Source organism: Sceloporus undulatus, chromosome 1 (genome assembly GCF_019175285.1).
Source record: "Sceloporus undulatus isolate JIND9_A2432 ecotype Alabama chromosome 1, SceUnd_v1.1, whole genome shotgun sequence".
Lineage (NCBI taxonomy): Eukaryota > Metazoa > Chordata > Lepidosauria > Squamata > Phrynosomatidae > Sceloporus > Sceloporus undulatus.
The window spans coordinates 269,557,308-269,578,060 of NC_056522.1; the positions used below are offsets into that span (position 1 = coordinate 269,557,308).

The 20,753-nt window shown below is 44.5% G+C and overlaps 1 protein-coding gene across 1 annotated transcript in view; it reads left to right on the plus strand.

The window, feature by feature from the left end:
* Nucleotides 1-558: 558 nt before the first annotated feature.
* KCNQ1 (potassium voltage-gated channel subfamily Q member 1) overlaps nucleotides 559-20,753 on the plus strand; it is a 462,809-nt gene continuing 442,614 nt past the window's right edge. Inside the window, exon 1 of the mRNA XM_042445270.1 lies at nucleotides 559-1,001. Within this exon, the coding sequence (XP_042301204.1) occupies nucleotides 577-1,001 (425 nt within the window). The 5' untranslated portion in view covers nucleotides 559-576. The remainder of the gene's footprint in view (nucleotides 1,002-20,753) is intronic.

The window sequence follows — 20,753 nt, forward strand, 5'->3', positions numbered from 1 at the left end:
TGTGAAGTCAAAGGCTTTTGGGGCCGGCATCCCTAACTTTGTTGTGGGGTTTGGGGGCTCTGTGGCCGTGTTCTGGAAGAGTTGATTCCTGGCGTGTCGCCAGCATCTGTGGCTGGCATCTTCGGAGGATGCTGGCATGGAAGCCTTTCATGAAGATGCCAGGGAGAGATGCTGGGGAAATGTCAAGAAGAAACTGAAAACCCCACAAAAAAGCCTCCGGTGAGACCTGGATTGGCCACGCCAAGGATGCGCAGGACACCTGTCGAAGCAAAAGGAGGAGGAGGAGGAGGAGGAAGATGCTGATGCGGATGCCTTCCTCCTCCTCCTCCTCCTCCTCCGTGAATCCTGCTGGAGTGCAGCCGGGCCAAGCAAGGGAGCCCTGAGCGGGGAGGGCGGCTTCCTTCCTGCCTCCCTGGGCCAGGGCCGGCCGGGCTCCTGGAGCGGAGAGGAGGGCCCTTCCCCTGAGGGGGCCGGCCCAAGGAGCAGCCTCTCGCCTTCTCGCTCGCTCGCTCGCTCGCTCGCTCGGCCTCTGGAGCCGCTGTCGCTGCTGCCTCCAGAGCAGCCCCGTCCGGAGCCATGGCCTCGTCCCCGCAGCAGCACCAGCAGCAGCAGCCGCCCTCCTCCTCCTCCTCCTCCCCGGAGGCGCCGGGCAGGCAGCGCTGGCCCTCCTTGGGGCGCCTCTCGCTCCTCTCCAAGAAGGGCAGCATGAAGCCCTCCGCCCTGGAGCTGCAGGAGGGCCACCCCAACGCCCACTACGCCCCCTTCGCCCCCGGCCCCAAGGCAGCCGCCCCTCCGCCGCCTCGCCCGCTGGCAGAGGAGCCCAAGGCGGCGGCAGCGGCAGCGCCCGAGCCCTTTCCCCGGCCCTCCATGAGCCTGGACCCGCGCGTCTCCATCTACAGCGTCCGCCGCCCGCTCCTCAGCCGCAGCCACCTCCAGGGCCGGGTCTACAACTTCTTGGAGAGACCCACCGGCTGGAAGTGCTTCGTCTACCACTTCACCGTGTGAGTCCGGCCCCGGGAAGGAAGCAAGGAAGGAGGGCAGGGGAGGAAGGGAAGCCGGCTCCTGGTCTGGCTCTTTGCTATGGAATTCTGGCAGTTGGACTCCCAGAATCCCACAGCAAAGAGCTAGACAAAGCGTTAAAGTCGTGCCAAACCGGGTTATTTCTCCCAGTAATTTCGGGCATCTTTTTACGTCCTGCTCCAAAAATGGAGGACGCTTTGGAAATGTCCTCTTGGACAGAAGGCGGAAAGGGAGGACAGGCCCCGGGAAAAGAGGACCCCGGCTGGGAAAAGGAAGGTGCCCGGAGCTCTTCGACCCTGGCTGCCTCTGAAGGCGAGCACAGCTCTGCTCCCAACACCTTTCTCTTCCTTGCTCTCAAAGGGGCTGCAAGAGCCCTTGGCATACTCTGTTGTTGTTGTTGTTGTTGTTGTTGTTGTTCAGTGTCTTCACGTCGACTCTGACTTAGGGGAACCAATCCTTGGCATGTTGCTTCCTGGGGGGAGGGGTTACCATGGCCACCCTCTGAGGCTGAGAGAGTGTGACTCGCCCAAGGTCACCCAGTGGGTTTCAGGGCCAAACTGGGACTCGAACCCTGGGCTCTCCAGAGTCGCAGCCCAGCCCTCTTCAAATGACTACACCAGGCTGGTCCCCCCTCCAGTTTTCTCATACCCACCTTCAAAAGAAAAAAGAAAAAGGCAGGAGAGAGGAAGCTTCATTCTTGGGGATCCTGAGGCTTCAAGCCCTGAGATCCCCAAGAATGAAGTTTCCTCTCACCCTGGAGGGTAGCATGGCTCATTGGTTGAAGCCTCAGTGAATTAATTCCCTTTCCTCCTGGGGATGCTTTGGGTTGCAGGCAGCAGAGCCACTCCGCCTCCCATTCCCTCATAGGGGCATCTTGGCCTCACAGTGAGGCAACTGCTCAGCCTCCTCACACGACAAGAGGCGAGGGATGGCCCCTTGTGTCCCAGCGCCTCATGCTTCCTCCTCCTCCTCCTTCTTATGTGCATTCAAGTCATTTCCCACTTATGGCAACCCTGAGGCGACCCTGTCATGGGCTTTTCTTGGCAAGTTTCCTTCAGAGGAGGTTTCCCGTGGCCTCCCCCTGAGGCTGAGAGAGTGTGACTCACCCAAGGTCACCCAGTGGGTTCACTTGGCCCAGCTGGGAATCGAATCTTGGTCTCCAGTGTCGTGGTCTGACACTGAAACCATGATGCCCTTTAGCAACTTTACGAATAACTCTCATTCTCTCTCCCTAGAAGGGGCGTGTAAGAAGAGGAGTAGCCCAGTCCTTGGTGCTGTTGTGCTTGCTTTAAGTGGTAACCTGGCTTAAGCCCCCACTTTGGGGGAAAGGCAAGATAAAAGTAATGCTAATGAACAAATAAAATACGTGTGTCCACACTTAGAATTAGCTTCCATTAGGTTCGATAAGGTATTGTTGTTGCTGTGTGCCTTCAGGTCATTTCCAATTTATGGCAACCCGAAGGTGAACCTACCATGGGGTTTTCTTAAGTTTCTTCAGAGGTGGCTTGCCAGTGCCATCTTCTGAGGCTGAGAGAGTATGACTTGCCCAAGGTTACCTAGTGGATTTCTAAGGCTGAGCTGAGATTTGAACCCTGGTTTTCAGAGTTCTAGTCCAGGGCTCACACCACTACACCACATTGGCTCAACTTCCAGGAAACTATCTGTAGGATTACAGACTAAACTGGGTGTACAGTAGATCCACAGATACAGTCGTCACACAGTTCACCTTATTCTCTGGTTCGTGATGTGTGCCCCACATAACATAGAGTGGGGGTCGTTTCCAGTAATAACACCAGTATATGCCACATGGTGGGAGAACAGCTCTGTTTGATAGCAGTTGTAGGTATATCCCCTTCAGATGTGCACCTGTTATGCCTAGTGCACATCTTCATTGTGGGTTGCTGAGGGCTAAAGGTCCATGCAGATGGAACTTGGAAACATTCCTTTTTTGGACTGCAATTCCCAGAATTCTCCTGAGAGAACTGCAATCCAGAAAAGTAACATTCCTAAGCTCTGGATCTGTTTGATGACTTGTGCCTTAACTTCTTTGTGTGTGTTCCATTCATTCATAATGTGTTTAGCAAAGCAAGGCATTGTGTGCCGAGAACTTTTTATGCTGGCTAGAGTACCAGAGCCCATAAATTGTTGTTCGTAAGAGAGTACTTTAAACCAGTCATCTGTCAGCACCCTTTGATTCATTGTTTAGAGCTAGGGCCTAACTACATGCTGTACACAAGCATGTGTAGCAAAGGTTTGCATGCTGTTTTACTCCAGGTAGCAAACAGATTTTGAGGGAGACTCAGAGAGGAAGAGTGGCAGAGGGGAATAAAAGTCCTTCTCCCACCACTCTTCTGTCACTATTCATTTTGCACTCCCTTTCGTGCATTTGAAGAAGCAAAATGTGTCTGAGTTACTGCAGACTAGGAGGGGACTTGGAGTGGAAAAATGGTTCTTTTCTCACTCACCACTTCTTAATTCTAAAGCTCCCATCCTGCAAGTTTCCAAACTTGTGTCTGTCTTACATCATGTATATGTACATAGTGAGCCGAGAGATGATGTGCAGTCTGGAGTAACAAAGTGGCCATGGAGAACCACTAGCTTTTGTCAGCTTGTGTTTGCATGCAATTGGAAGCTAGGCCCTAGCTTTGAATAGTGAATATACAGGCGCTAACAGATCGGTGCTCTTGAAAGAGTACCTTAAACCCTTCCCTTTTAAGCTGTACTGTTTTATGTAATCATATGGACTAGTACCTCACTCTTTTGACAGCAATTTATTTGAGGTAAGTCAGAAGTCAAAAAGGCTTTGGTAATCAATCAAGCTGAGAACACTTTTTATGTTAAGATCACAGGCCTTAACACATTTATGTGACCATAATGGTTTGATCATTGGACTGTGACTCTGGAGACCAGGGTTCAATTTCCAGCTTAGCCATGAAATCTACTGGATGACCTTAGGCAAGTAACATGCTCTCAGCTCCAGGGGAAGGCAATGGCAAACCTCCTCTGAACAAATCTTGTCCAGAAAACCTCATAATAGGTTTTCCTTAAGGTCGGCATAAGTTGGAAACAACTTGAAGGCACATAACGCATACATACAACTTCCACTTAAACTAAATAGATATTAACTTCTGTGGAGCATGCTTAGGATTATGGGGTAATACTGTCATTCAAAAGGAGCATTAATTGGAAGTAATTTCCAGTGACACTAACAACACATCAATGGCACTAACCACACATCTAAGCACACAATTTTAACCCATCAAAATGGCTGAGGACCAGATAACCTGCCATTAGGCCAGCTGAATCTGTGTTAAATCCATACCCTTTTCAGTTTAGGAATGTTGGAAATTACTACCCTGGTTCTGTGTACCACTTTGTACCAGTGGTCTTGTCCCTGGATGGAAGAGGCTTGAATTTGGCATAAGATGCTTCTTCTTTATTCTGCCTGCCCTCATTTTGGTTGTTTGGCTGGATGATCTCATCTGACAAAGTAGTTGTGTCTCATCTAGCTATGCTAGCTGGTCTCTGAAGAAAGGGGCTATGCTGGCATAAAGGAGATAAGATAGCAGATAGCCAATTCAAGTGGCATACAAGGCTTTTGACTCTTCCTAACCTCCTAAAGCTGGCAGATCTTTGAGTTAGAACTGCACTACTCATGAGTATGTTGTTGCTAGTTTTTTTTTTAAATAGCCTAACTATAATTTATTTGTATGTAGTCTAGAGTGTGGAAATCCTTTCCCCTAAAACCATTCTTGGTTTGCATATTTTAGCAGCTAAAATGGCTCTTGTAATGCATTTTCTAAAAAGAAAGTATGTACATATATGTGAACCAGTGTAGTGTAGTATAGTGGTTTGAGGGATGGGCTTTGACTCTGGAGACCAGAATATATTTCCCTGGTCAGCCATGGAAACCCACTGGGTGACCTTAGGTGAATCACACACTCTCAGCCTCAGAAAACCACATGATAGCTTCACCTTAGGGTTGCCATAAGACGGAAACAAATTGAAGGCACACAACGACAACGACAACAACACATATACATATTCATATACATAGAGATCACCCTGTTCACCACTAATTAATTATTTTCAGACTCTTGTTTTATGGTTTCTTTGGTAGTGTTACAAGTGTTCAGCACACATAGTCTAGTGGACATTACTGAAAATACTTTATTAATACAGAGATTATAATGAACCAAGAAAATGTAAGTATACATACTGGAACACATAGCATTGATAGCCTGTATCATTCTTCTTGGAATGAGCACAAATGAGTTATTTCCTTATGCTGGCATGTTTAGTGTAACATAACACGGGTTTCAAATCCAGCAAAGCTTTTCTGAGCCATGATTTTTAAAGTAATCAATGATAGCTATAAACTAAAAAAAAAAACCCAATAACTTGGGTATATTATTTTGCATTTTGTTTAGTTTGAACTACTTTTCAAAGTGGAGTCTTGCATATCACACAAAAACACAGCTTGTCTTTCACAAAGTAGTTTTTAAGCTATGATTTTATGAGCAATAGCCTTGTCCTGTGGTATGATACATTATTTTTACAGCTTATGCTGGCACTTAAAGTTTGCTTTAGATTGGTCTAAGCAGCACACTGCTCAGTGGCTCAGCAGGTGGGACTTGTGTGTTCCTCTGCACCATTGCAAAGTGGAAAGATAAGTGTGTAGTAGCTCAGTAAAATAATGCCTGAGCTGTGGGGGAAATCTTGAAAGTTGTTTACAGATGGTGTCTGTAACATGTAACTAGCCTTTATTCAGAAGTTATATGTTAAAATGTGTACAAGTCTTTGTTTCAGAACAGTGTCCAAAGGAACAACTAGGCCTAAATACCCTGAAGCTAAGCAGGGTCAGTCCTGGATAGTACCTGGAAGGGGGACCTCCAGGGAATTCCAGGTACTATAACCACTATTTCAGAGGAAGGCAAAGGCAACTATGGGTCAGTATAGATGTGCAGCTGGAAGCTGCCCCTTCTTGCCCTGGGTTGGTGCCGCACCAGCCGCTCACTGCGGCACTGACATGATCCCTAAAAGAAGCTGTTCTGAGCAGCTTCCTGGAAGGGCTGTCATAGGCATGCTTACGTGCCATGATGACGCCTCTTCTGTCCATCACCGTTTGGGCACTGCATGCCTCAGATGTTATCATGGCACACATCAGGTGGACAGGCTCGCCCCATGATGGCAGCGGAGTGCCAGAACTAGGGTTCGGAGGATGTGGATGCTTCGCCCTAGTTCAGCTGTATACATGGTCAAGCCGGCACAAAGTGCTGGTCTGTACTGCCTCATACTAACTCTGCATAACCCTTCTCAATGCATACTTTTGCCTTAAAAAAAAACCCTAAGAAATTCATGGTGTCACCCTGAGTCTACACACAACTTGAAGGCACACACACACAACATCAAATATAAAACAGAATGGAAAATATCCAAAAGGCAGTGGCGACAAACAATTATAATTAAATAAACAAAAGGCAGATCCTCCAATGATGTAGTTCACTGTCCTGTTTTGCCCTTAGAATGACTTGCACCCTGATTCTAACCATTATTTGGAACCCACAATCAATCCTGTAAGGTAGGGTATTAATATTCCACTTACACATATGGGGAAATGGAGCCCAAAAGGCTTACCCTTCAGCAAGCCAAGAGAGAATGACCAAATGGAGATTAGAGCTGAAATAGACCCAGCCACACTATTCCTGGTCTAAAGGAGCATCTACACCGTGGAAGTAATGTATTTTGACACCACTTTAACTAGAATTGCTCCATCCTACAGAATCCTGGGACTTTTAGTCTTGTGAGGCACCAGCATTCTTTGGCAGAGAAGGCTAAAGACCGTATAAAACCAGAAAGCCCAGGATTCCATAAGATGGAGCTATAGCATTTAAAGTAGTGTCAAACAGAATTATTTCTACAATGTAGATGCACCCACTGTGATCCCACCATCTACTTTGCTTTGCTTTGTCCTGCATTTTAACAGAAGTGTTTGTGAACAACTGAACCTTTGGGCTTTGTTAAGAACTGAAATATTAAGGTAAGAAAAAGTGATGTCAGAATGCAGTTGTGAGGGCTGGCTCTGTCATGAGGCAGGGTCAAGAATCATTCCCCTCAGGCAGCAGACGGTGAGAGGTAGCAACAAGAGAGTCTACCACAACATCATTCCTGTATACTAATATTGAGTTTATTCTTCAAGTACTTATCCTTATGTAGCCAAAACAACTGCTTAAGATTGCTTTGAGCAAGTCTGGGGGATTGCCAAGATTTTCAGGACTTTTTTTTAAAGCCGAACAAAAACTGAGCATGCTGATGGGAGGGAAAGTGGAAAACCATGGGAATAAAATATCATGGAAAAGGGCATGACTGGTTGTCTGTTACCCTAATAATGAGTGCTCTACATCAGGGGTGTCACTAAGGGGGTTCAGGGAAGTGCAGAGTGCTCCAGGTGACAGCCTAAGAGGGGGAGGTGACACTGCTGCTTCCCAAACACCTGTCTTTTGACAGAAATGTGATGTGGCATTTGGTGTGAGACTCATTGGGAGGAGAAAGGAGAGGCCTCAATTTTTAAAAATAATTTAAATTTAAAATTTCAAAATTTTCACATTTTTTACAAGTTTTTTAAAAAATACGTTTTCTTTAAAACATCACCTCTTATCAGATTTACACTGTAACCACATGAAACTGTGTACATGCAAATACATTTGGGCTATGGATATGATATTGTAATGTAAAGATATAATTTTAATTTTGCTAGTTGTTTATGTCATAACTATTGTCATTACACCCAATAATATATGGGGATTACATTTTATGAGTAACATTAGTTCAAAAATGATTACTAAGAATTCTGCATGTTGTAGTAGGGGAGGAAGTCAGTGGAGAGGGGTGTCATCATGAGTTGCTGCATCAGGTGACACCAACCCTAGCGTTGTAATGTGCAATGCTACACTGCAATATTTGCATATCTACTTGGTAGTAACTGGCAAAGATACATCCACATTGCAGCTTCTTGCATTCTAGATCCATTGTAGTTGGATATGCAGGAAACAGAACCAGAAAAAACATAGCTATAAACTTGCTTCAGTTTTTCCATATCTTTTATGTGGATTGCATCACTTACTCTAAGCTTGTAGAAAATATAGGAAGCCACCTTTTACCAGGTCAGATAATTTAATTGGCAGTGACACCCTAGGGATTCAGGCTAATGCTTTTTATTGGAGATGCCAGGGACTGAATCTGAAGGTGTACTTTACTCCTAAGTTATGGTCTCCCATTTCATCTCACCTGAGAATTCCTGTGGCAGCTGCCACATTGCAGAATTAATGCAGTTTGACACTGCTTTAACTGTCATGGCTCCATCCTATGTAGTTTGTTGTGGCACCAGAGCTCTCTGACAGAAGCCTAAATATCTCACTAAACTATAGATCCCAGAATTCTATAGCATTGAGCCATGAAAAGCAGTGTCAAACTGCAGTAATTCTGCAGTGTAGATGCAGCCTGCGGGGTCAGTGCAGATCCAGTAGGGGTTTAGGCAGTTTTTATGCACTGGATTTATCGAATGATTTGCCCTCAGCATCATATGCATCACTCCAAAAGTCTTCTTGTAAATAACCAAACTAAATATGAGTGACTTTTTCCCTGATGAAAGAAAAACTTTTCAGCTTTTAAAATAACCTAGTTAAATATTCACTAGTATTCTCCATCCCCTTTTCCATCCTATGTGGACCCTGTTATAAATTTCTTACAAATCTTCTATTGATTTTAATTGTTATTGTATACTATTATTTGAATGTCTTTCTGGTTTAATCTCTTCTTAGTATTACTATGTTTTTATACTGGGGGGGAGGGATAGTGGTTTTTAGAATTTTTAACTGTATCTCATTTTATTGTTGTAATCCACTTGGATTCCAAGTGATTAAGCGGAATATAAATAAATAAATATATTTTTCGTAGAAATTTCAAATTATAAAGAAAGGTTGTACAGTGGATTGTATATTTGTATCATATTGTTGAAGTGTAGAGTTCATTTCAGCCAGTTCATTCGATTCTTAGTCTTTGTCCTTGTGCCCCAATCTGGTTTCCCGCCCTGTATCCCAGAATTCAAACCACAGAATTCAAAACATGAACATCCAAAACAGAAGAAACAATGAAATCTGCTTCTGAATAAAGTTAAACTTGCATTTAAGTCAACAAAGAATTGTTTCCTTTATGACAGCTTGATATGACTCTAGGACCATACAACACTGAACAGAGGAAGTCTCTTCAGCTTCTACTAGCCCTTTGAAGATGAAGAAATACAGATAGAAATATGGGAATAAATCCAGAATTTGTCACCCACTGACAGAAGAAGGCTTCTGATCTAGTAAACAGAATGGGTTAAGGAATCATACATATACTAATTTTTCATTTCCTGCTGTATCTTTTTTTGCCCCTTGCAAATCACCAAAAGGTGGGGGGACCTTCTGGAATGGGGATGGATGTTGGGGAGGGCATTCTGGGAGCTGTATAGAAAGTGAGAATTCTTACTTTTCATAACTGAAGTGTTTTGAACAGCACTCAGCTTAAGGGACACTACTTGTCTTTCTTCCATAGCAGCTTTTAGGAATGGAAGGGATGGCTGATACAAATTTAGAAAGCAGCTCTAATAAGGAAGGGGTTAATTCCCCTTTCCCCAGTCCCACTGTTCTGATCAACTTTGGAATCCTATGAAATATTTTTTAAAAAACCTTTATCATAGAATCGTAGAGTTGGAAGAGACCGGAAGAGCCATCCAGTCCAACCCCCTGCCATGCAGGAAATCTAAATCAAAACATGGCCATCCAGCCTCTGTTTAAAGACCTTTAAGGAAGGAGACTCCACCACACTCGGAGGAAGTGTGTTCCACTGTCAAACAGCCCTTACTGTAAGGAAATTCCTCCTAATGTTGAGGTGGAATCTCTTCTCCTGTAGCTTGCATCTGTTGCTCCGGGTCCTAGTCTCTGGAACAGCAGAAAACAAGCTCGCTCCCTCCTCAATATGACACCCCTTCAAGTATTTAAACAGGGCTATCATATCCCCCCTTAACCTTCTCTTCAGACTAAACATCCCCAGCTCCTTAAGTCATTCCTTATAGGACATATATGTTTTAATGTTAAATGTGTGTCCACTCATGGATTTCCTATGTCCTCTGTGGTTTGGTTCCATGAGTGGTGTGATAGGAAGTATGGGTTCAAATCCCCCCCCTTTGCAATATGGGAAATGATACTGACCTCCTGAGATGGTCTGTTAAGATTTAGATCATGCACGTGAAAAATACTTGCAGCAAAATACAGCAGAGATAAATACAGAATTCTGGCATTGTGGGCAATTTCAGGCCACTGTCCTGATCATTCTTGTGATTTTACTCTCCAGTACTAAACAATGACAGAAACTGAAATGTTGTTTACCTCTACTGGTTCAGCACACCTTAAACACCCTCTAATTTCTCTGGGCTGTATTTATATGTAAAAACATTACTGTTGATAGATTGGGACTTTCCATCCAAATACTAGCTCTAGTCTACTTCATACTGAAGCAGTAAAACCTCCCATTGATTTTACTGGATTCGGCTTGCATTTAGTGTGTAAAGGGGCCAAGAGGTTTTTTTTAAAATGAAACCGGATTTCAAGGCATCTGTGTTTAAAATACATTATCTGTGCAGTCGCTTTCTACTAGTCACCCTCAGTTGGCCCAGACGTAATCTTAGAAAAGTAGTTCAAAAGATGATGTATCAGATTGAACTTGTCTGTGCCTATATTATTTGTTTATTCCTGTCTTTTGTTTTGCCCTTTATAGCCTACTATAGGCATAGAATCATTCATAATCCCATCCATCCTCATACAAGGTTGGGAATGAGGCTGTGAGATGATACTTTGTCTCAAACATCCCAATGAGTTTGTGGTGGAACTACATTGTAAACTCAGATTTTGCTCTATTAGAACTCTTGCCTATGCGACTGCATGTAACTTCTGTCAAAGAGAGGATCGCAAAAGTTGCTAATGGTACACTTTCACTGTATTGGGTCCTGAACTGAATAACTTGCCTATATAAATGTCTGTCTGTCTGTCTGTTTGTCTGTCTGTCTTTCTTTCTTTCTTTCTCTTGTTTAATGCATAAACTGACCCTAAGGAATTCTGGCTAGTTTTATATACAATCTAAAAAGAAGGTATACAGAACTTGACGAGGAAAAACAGTTACAGTACTGCACAACACATGGTGGGGAGATTCTGTAAGTAGCAGCTTACAGATGTATGCATGAAAAATTAAGTGTTGTAATAGAGATGCTGAAAAAGGCTTATGAAACCCTTCACCTGTTTTCATATGTTGTCTTCAGGAAATAGATTGAGCAGCGGTATATACGGAATAGAGTTGTCTAATTAGGTCAAAAGGTGATTCAGTGGCCGATTGCAAGTTGGTGGCAGAGTGTCACTAAAAACATTCTGCTGCATAACAGAGGTTTATTTGCCTGGCTTGGTTTAATTCCAAATCAGGTTATCTGGCATTTTAACAGGACAGTAACTTTCTTGTTCCTTGCACAGAAGATCAGGGCCACTGTAGTTATATATATATATAGCTATACATTTACATTCATCTGTAAAGTCAAGCACTATCTATACTTTCAAGCCACAGTGGTTACTGACTAATTTTAGTGACTTTGGTGACTTAGTCTGCAGTGGATATTTGAAATTGCAGTTTAATGAACTGATGATGCTCCTGCTCTAGACCACCATCCTGCAAGGTTTTTAATCAGAAAGTAAGACAGTGTTTTTATTTGGTCCAGAAACTATGTATAATGTGCCAGAGGTACTCCAAGACAAGAATCCCAAATCTCAATTACACTGTTATGCTTGTAGATGGAGCCTTTGAATCCCGCTCCTGACGTTTGGCTTCTGTACCACCAAAAGAATCTCTAGGACTGGAGTCTTTTGGAAATACATGAGACAGCTAACATGTGTAACCATGGTTAATACTACTGGATGGGAGACTGCCAGTGAATACCAAGTGCTGTAGGCTATATTTCAGAGGAGGAAATTGCAAACCACTTCTGGCTAGCATGCTTGCCTAAGAAACCCTTTGACATTCATGAGGGCACCATAAGTTGATAGGCAACTTGAAACAGGTACACACACACGCCTTTACAACAGAGATTCTCTCCAGTCTATGTGGAAGTGCTTTGATTTGCTAGGCAATTTATTCAGCTTCAGTGAAGATTATGCAAGTAAAAGTATCTTAGTTTACAATACTCTGAGATACCGTGAATATGGAGGAAGTTATTTCCTCAAGTGGTGGAATTTGCCTGGTGATTAAAAAGTAGTTGTGGAGTAAATTTGTTACATAATGGGCAAATTCCATCAAAGTTTAAGCCAAGCTTGGATTTTTTTTTCTGGCCAGGAAATTTTGGAAAACTGTTCTCTAAAAAGACACTTTCTTATCTCTTAATAAAACATTTTGCAGTCTAATTAATTTTATTGGGTGAGAATTAAAAATAGCTTGATTTGTATATTGAAATAAATTAGGTTAGAAAGTGTATACACTTGGCAGCCTAGTTTCTGGTGGGAATACATGCTTCTTTGCACACAAAGCACATATCTAGGGGTGGGGTAGGGAGAATGATGCTAACGTTCTCTAGTGGTGAGTAATTTCATCACCCACACATGATTTGGAATGGGCTAACTAAACGGACAAAGTAGTTTAATTCTGATCAAGCCCAAATTAGCTACATTTTAACTTTGGTCTTACATCTCTTGACCCTGCTTATGCATAGACACATGTGAAATGGTCATAGAATGAAAACAGAGAAACCTATGCAGCCTACTTTGAATACTCCAATTCTGAACTTGGAGCACGTTACTAATTTTTCTTTTCTCACTTTGCACTCCTATCAGTAGAGTGGCCCTCTTAATCCCAGGATGGTTTTTTCAGCCCACCAGGGACCACTGCCTGAAATGGAAAGTTGTAGCAATCATGAATTTAATCATTAATAGCCCTTTTGGATTCTAGCCTTCTAGTTAAAAAAAAATCGAGGCGACAAACTTTTGTTCAATAAGATAGAAGAAGATATAAAAGCCTAATATGTTCAAGAATGCTAGAACAGGGGTCGGCAACCCCCGGCCCGCGGAGGTGGCAGGACCGGCCCCAGCCCGGGTCCTCGCCTCCCCCTCCTCCCCCCTGGGCACACGACCACAGCGACCACGCTGCCTCCTCCCCTCCACCGCACAGAGGAGGAAGAGGGGCGGGCCAGCGGCCTGGGGGCAGAGGAGGCAAAGGGGAAGCCCCATGGCCCCCCTCCCCCCTCCCCGCGCGGCCCACGCCACCCACCTCCTTCTCCTGCCTCCCTCCGCCCCTCCCCCAGCCGTTCGGCGCATGGAGGAGGGGGGAGGAGAAGACAGGAAGAGGAGAAGGAAGAGGAGGAGGGAAGAAAGAGAAGAGGAGAGGAGGAAAGGAGAGGAGGAGGAGGAGGGAGGAGGAAGAGGAGGAAGGGAGGCAGAAGGAGAGGTGGTGAGTGGCCAGAGGCCTCAAGGTTTTTTTTAATTTTATTTTGTGTGCTTTAAGTGCTAACAAGTCTCCCTTGCTTTGACAATGATAGTGTGATGATGATTTATGATGATGATGATGATGATATGATGATATGAGTCAGCTTGAGAGGCATGCACGCACGTTTCAGAAGCCGAGAGAGGTCACCTTCCAAAGTGTGTTTTGGGTGCTTTATAATGCTAAAAGTCTCCTCCCTTGTTTTGACAGTGATAGTGTGATGATGATGATGATGATGATGATGATGATGATGATGCTGAATTGATGATGATATGAGTCAGCTGAGAGGCATGCACGCACTGTTTCTGAAAGCCAAGAGAGTGTGACTTTCCAAAGTGTTCTTTTCTGTGTGTTTTTGATTCTTTAATGGATATGTGTATTGATATCAACAAGCCTCTGAGGCAAGGCCAATGTAAATAGCTGTGATTTTTTACAAATAAACTAACTTGGCAGTGAAGAAAAACCAAAGTCCCTTGACCAAGTACACACTTCTGAGAAGTACATTTGGTGCAAGAAACGGTGAAACCACCTGACATGTTCAATATGCATAGCCATGTTAAACCATGCTAAGTGTTAACCACCCAAGGGGTTTGGTTATGGAATAAGTCTCTCTGAAATATGCAAGAGCGCCATGTTAAATAAAGCCATGTCCAAATGCCAAATGCCCCAATGTGCTGTTTGGACTGGGGGGAGGGGGGTGGCCAGAAAGGAAGTACATTTCTGCCATATGTCTAGGAATATGCCACAATGTCCTCCATTTTGATCATGCCTAAGAAACATGCATTTCATTAAACATTTTTAAAAAAATCATCAATTTTTCCGTGTGTCCTCCATTTTAAAATGTGCCCTATATTGAAAATGTTGTCCTACATTTGTCCCGGTTTGGAGGTCCTGACTTATGGCAACCCTACCCCCAGGGCCCTTGCGGCCCCAGGCCTCTCCCTCCAGAGGGAGGCCTGGGACCGCATGGGCCCAAAGAGAGGCCCGCGGAAGCGCCGTGCTGCCTCCTGGGCTCCTCCAGGCCCTTGGAGCCTTTTGGCTGAAGGAAGAAGAGCCGAAGGGAAGGGCCTGGGATGGGTGCCCAAGCCCTTCCCTTCGGCCTCCCCCCCATTTGGCCGAAAAGGGCCCTTGGGAGCCCTTTCGCCGAAGGAAAGGACCAAGGAGAGAGGGCAGGCAACATGCTTCACCCCTCCGTCCGCCGTGGGCTTCAGTGGAAGCCTCCCCCCAGGTGTGCGGCTCCGCCCTTGGAGGGTGGAAGCTCCACCCTGGCCTGGCGCGATGCGGCGGGGGCCCGCACACCCGGGGTGAAGCTCCACCCCCGGCTTCGGCCCCCACATTTGTCTGATACAGCACCTTGGCCCCTGCTCAAAAAGGTTGCCTACCCTGTAGTAGAATGTCTTTCAATTCCATTTCATGTTGTGGAGTGAGGTATCATATTTTCCATTAACAACGAATCTTATTAATTTATGATGTTGGCTTATTGTTTTCTTCTAAAGACTTTTTCTTCTGAGTCTGTATGTTGGTTTAGCAACTTAAATCCCAAACTGCTGTCATCTGTAAAATGGGAAATTTTATATGTTGTGTGTTTCTAACTGCAACTGTATTTTGTGATTCTTAAATCCTAGAAATAAATACCTTTATACCAAGACTGGAGATAAGATCCAAAGTATTTTATTTAGGGAAGGAAAAAGGGACAAACCTCAACTGCCACCCTTTTATAAACAGAGAGTTTTAGGCATGAGAAATCCAGAAACACAGATGGACCCTTTTATGAGCTAGCAAAGTTTTCCAGCCAACATGAGTCTTCCAGTTTGGAATTTATAAGCACTCAAGATAAGTAAATAAAATCAGTAAGAAGCGATACAAAATAAAATATATATGGCATTCCAGATCAATTGTATACTGTTTACAATTTCATTTTTCCAGCATATCTCATAATTTACAACAAACACAAACAACAAACATCTGTAGAGGAAGATAGGGCCCATTGGAAGTTGATGTAAAAACTAATACTGGTAGTGGTAAGAGAGAGGGTTATCAGACGCGAGTTTTTGGTGATTTTCCCTGCCTATCGCGCAATATTAGCATCACCAACGCGTAGCTATAACGTGAAAGTGCGACATCCTTCCAGACGCCATTCATTGCAGGGAGCCATTGTGCATGCTCCCGTAGTTTAGCGTCCATCCTCCCCTTTTTGGGCATTGCGGGCCAAAAGGGAAGCCAGCCATGGTCCTCCTGTTACCCACGCAAATCTGTTGCGAAATGGTTGGTTGGTAGGCAGCAGCGGCAACGCAACGCTCAAGTTAACGATTGCAAAGTTCCATCATGATGCTGGGCTGTTTTTTGACCCCATTCCCTTCCGGTGGGCTTCCCTTTTTACAGGACAACCCCTTGGAGGGGGTGTGGCCTTGGTCTTGCATGTAAGATACCCCTTGGGGTCATCCATCCCCTGCCCCATTCCTCTTCCTTCCTGCATGGACACCTGGGGGCTGCACATGCAAGGTGCCCCTAGGGGTCATCCATCCCTGCCCATTCCTCTGTCCTGCATGGACACCTGGGGGGCTGCCACATGCAAGGGCCCCTAGGGGTCATCATTCCAGCCCCATTCCTCTTCCTGCTTTCACTGCACGACACTGACGGACCCTGGAGGCTGTAAATGAAGGTGCCCCTAGGGGTCATCCATTCCCAGCCCAGCCCCATTCCTCTGTCCTGTATGGACACCTAGGGGCTGTAAAGAAAGGGGCCCCTAGGGTCATCCATTCCAGCCCCATTCCTCCATCCTGCAAGGACACCTAGGAGGCTTGCAAATGAAAGGGGCCCCTAGGGGTCATCCATCCCAGACCCTTCCCCTCTCCCCCCGGAACACAAAGGTCAGGATGCCACCAAGCCTCCAAGGCGCATGCGCAAATCTATTGTTGCGAAATGCGAAAGACAAAAGGAAAGCGCTGGTGTAGTAAATAGTTTCGCAATGATGCATGGTTCGCACTCACTGAAATCGCAACTTTTGCGCAATTTTAGCGCAATTGTAGCGCTAAAACGTAACGTTACGGGGGAATGGACGAAAAAGCAAGCAATGTGTAAGGACATTGCGTGGAAACAGTCATTTCGCAACGTCTTTACACTTCCTTAGCGCAATTGCAGGGTCCAAAACTGAGTCTGATAAATCCTAACATTCATCAGGGAAAATTTAGACAATGACACAATAAAGCTACTGCATTTTTATTTTGTACTGACAATGGGCAATATTGCAAATGAGGAAGCATGAATACACACAAGAGTGATATGTTGGAGGTGTTTGTCTACTTTGTTATAGCTTATTCACACTTTTGTTACAGGGAAGATGAGGCATGAACTAATGTCCTGATTAGGCACTGTGCTGCTTCTAGAGCTAGGTACTTTGATTACTCCTTTGTTTGGAAAAAGTACCATTTGCTCACTGTTCTCTAATAGAGGATAAATTATTTGTTAATGACAGGAAGCCATAAAGGAGGTCATTCTTGTCATACCCATGAAGATATTCATAACTCTGCAGGTGCTGTTCACAGTTGGGACAGTGACGTACATTGCCCCAATTTCTTCTGGAAAAACAAAAGGCCTAGATTAGTGGCAACACTGTTTTGGCTCTAATTACCAGTTCACTCTTACAAGATGGCAAAGCTTTGGGTTTTGGTTGTAATAGGTTCTTCTGCATATCTATGGTAGAATCTTCTCATATATGTTATAACTGCATTTAGTAAGAGGCGCAGTTCATGCTTGATTTAGTTTTCAAGTGCATTCTATCCATTTGTTGTAATGTTTCGTAGCTTAGTTAGGAGATGCTAGTTGGATAAGGAGCCATGTTAGTAAACATTTTTGTTTCATGAAATCAAAAGACTAAGTGTTTGTGGAAGATAGAAGGATCTTCCAACGACAGCAAGAATGAAGGCCTCTCGAACAGACAGTGAGCTTATTATTGGCTAGGCGTTTGATCTCGATGCTGCTTTTGCTCTCCGTTTGGAGTCTCCAGTTCCTGTAGAAGCTGGCAGAGGAGCATGATGGAGGATGAAGGAGCTCTATGACCTGACTGCAATTTGGTCCCAACAGTCAAGTTCATGACACTTTAAGCAATTCGAGCCTATCTACGCATCATTCATTCAGTCTATACACTACAGGCAATTCTAGCCAATCATCATTCAGATCTCTTCAGTGCCTTTGCTGACTATTGTGTTCTGGACGTTGTAAGACCCATATGGGCACTTGTTTAGAATGAACTTAAATGCTTGTTAATATGCCATCTGAGTTTCCTTCCTCTCATCTATCAAGTAGGAGCAGAAGGATGGCTAAGAAACCTGGTATGAATCACAAATCTTGAACTGCCCCCCCCCCCCGGCCCTTCTTCTACATGGATTTTTTATACACGGATTCAAGCTTACACCGTCTGAAAATGTTCCCAAAAAGTATAAATTTACCTTGATTTTCCATTTTTATAGGGCACACCCATTTGCTATGTCATTATATTTAATGGGGACTTGAGCATACACGGATTTGTTATACACGGGGGATCTTGGAACCAAACCCCAGCGTTATAACAAGGGTCCACTGTAATTATCTGGAACTAAAAAGCCCTCACTCTCCAAGAGGGATAAAATGTTGCTGCCTGTGCTGGGAATTGCCACTGAATTTCCGAGAACAACAGAAGTGTTGTCTGTTATTTAAAAAACAAACAAGATCTACAGCAACAGATACAGCAGCCAACCAGCAACATTAACTTTGTGTAGATATCTCCATAGTTGGGATGCAGATATGAGTTAAAACCGTAGATCCAGCCTCAATAATTGTATATGTATTACAGTATATCTACATGCGTTTATACTGATAGTTATTGAAACTTTTCATTCGATGAGCCAACCAGCTACATTTATTGGAAATGGCTGATCTACTGTAGGAAGGAGGTGTTCCTCTTATTATAAACTAAGTAGACATGTGTTAGCCATAGGCTTCAATACAAAATGTATTCTTAACAATTCTTCAATGGTAAAACAAACTTATGGGAGATAAATCAGATTCATTCAGTGGGTCTATTCTAGTTGGGACTTCGTTGGGTGTAGGCCACAGAAGGCAGAAGGAATACATTGGTGAGAATCTTTAGCCCCATCCAGGCAGTACTCACTCAAGTAGACAACACTGATACCAGTAGAGATTCAGGGGCATATGCTTTACTCCCTGTCTCAAAATGTGGGGTTCTTCCAGACCCCTCTGGGTCAAGGAAAACTTTGTGTTGCAGAGGTTCTTCCATGTATGAGGCTCCCTGTGGAATTAAGAATCTTAGGAAATCAGGATTGTGGGTTGAAGGCTTTCATGGCCAGCATCCATAGTTTTTGTGGGGTTTCGGGCTATGTGGCCATGTTCTAGAAGAGTTTCAGGGTTGCTTTGGTGATTGCTCAAATCGGTTGCTTTACCCATTGAGCCTGTTAACATTTAGAGCTGCTTGGAATCCACTCTGTTTTCTTTCCAGTAGAAGTTAAAATGCGAATGAAATACTGTTCAGTTTATTATGTTATTATTGTAGAACATAGGTAGCTGTAATAGGGTGAGAAAAGTTTTAAAGTGTCAGCAGATGTGAAAATGCAACAAACATACATAACCTTTGCCCCTTTCTCGGTTTTACGACTACAAATCAAATCAAAGGAAACGCAAGATGTGGCCTTGTGCCTAATATAAAAAAGTTGCTTAATGTCTTGTTTGTGCATCCACATGTGTTTGACACTGAAAATATGGTACATAATTTAAAGTAAGTTATGGTCTCCAAGGGAAAAAATAAACTATTTACCCTAATCACTGTTATTTTATATAGCTTTTAAAAGCTGTAATTTAGTGTAGGAAGCTGCCACTAGGCCTTGTCTTCACTTGCCAGGGATATCCTGGGGGCAGTATGAAGTATCCTGGCACGACAGCTACCTTGACCTGCTCCTGTTACCGCAGCCTCCATTTCCGCACAGTAGCGCAGCTGCCAGGGATTGCTCACTTCTGACATCAGAACAAAGTGCCACAAGATGCGCACAACACTGGGCTCCTTGTTTCTGACCTCAGAAACAAGTGACCCATAGTGATGGATGACGTGACAGGTGGCTGAGCGACACCCATTCAACAGCTGCCATAGCATGGAAACAAAGGCATGCGCCCCTTTACTCCATGGATTGGCAGCCAGAAGCACCTATCTGTGTGCTTCTGCCTGTCTCAAAAATGGGTGTCCTTGGGCTTCTGCCCCAGGACACCCTGGGAGCCGCAGCCAGGGAGAAAGGGCCACTTGGCCCCTTTCCCCCTGGCGTTGTTCCCGTTTGGTGGCTGCGGGATGAGGCGTGGCCTCAGAAGGAGCTCCGTTTGGACACGGTGTGTGTGTGATGTAACCCTGGCTCAAAAAGGTGCCTACCCCTGATCTAGCTACTATACTTTTACTGATGCAGCCTAAAATCGCATTGGCCTTGTTAGCTGCCGCCACACTGTTGACTCATGTTCAATTTGTGTTCTACTTGGACTCCTAGATCCCTTTCACACGTAGTCTCGTTCAGCCAGGTGTCCCCCATCCTATATCTGTGCATTTTATTTTTCCGCCCCCTAAGTGCACTACCTTACATTTCTCCCTGTTGAAGTTCATTTGTTAGCTGTGCCCCAACACAGCTGGAAACATTCATCATCTGAACAAGACAATGCCAGAATAGTGAGGATGGGCCTTTTGCCCTGTGCAGACAAGACCCAAGTTAGATTATTTCTTCAGCCAGGATCCCAAGCAGAGATCTTCTCCTCCACCGCGTACTTCACTTGGGACTTTCATCTGATTGTAGATGTGGTAGGTGATGATCCAGATACTGAGAAGAATAGGTGTTCCCAGTCGGGATGCAAGTAGGCTGGCAACACTTTAAAAATACAGAGAAAAAGATGAGAGAGGAATGACATTTCGAAGGCCCGTTAACATGCTTCCATGAAGCAATGTTCTTGGGCCGATTCTAGGGTTCTGGGAGTGCGCAGCAAATGCAACACCCTGAACCCTAAGACGTATGGGCACTGCCATGACTGTGCGGCCCCACCCACATGGGGCATGCGGTTTGATTGCTGTGACACCCCTGGGGCAGGAGGGTGGCTGCAGCCGCCCCTTAGTTTATATGTGTGATGTCTGCAGGCACATACCAGGTTCTTACTAGTTT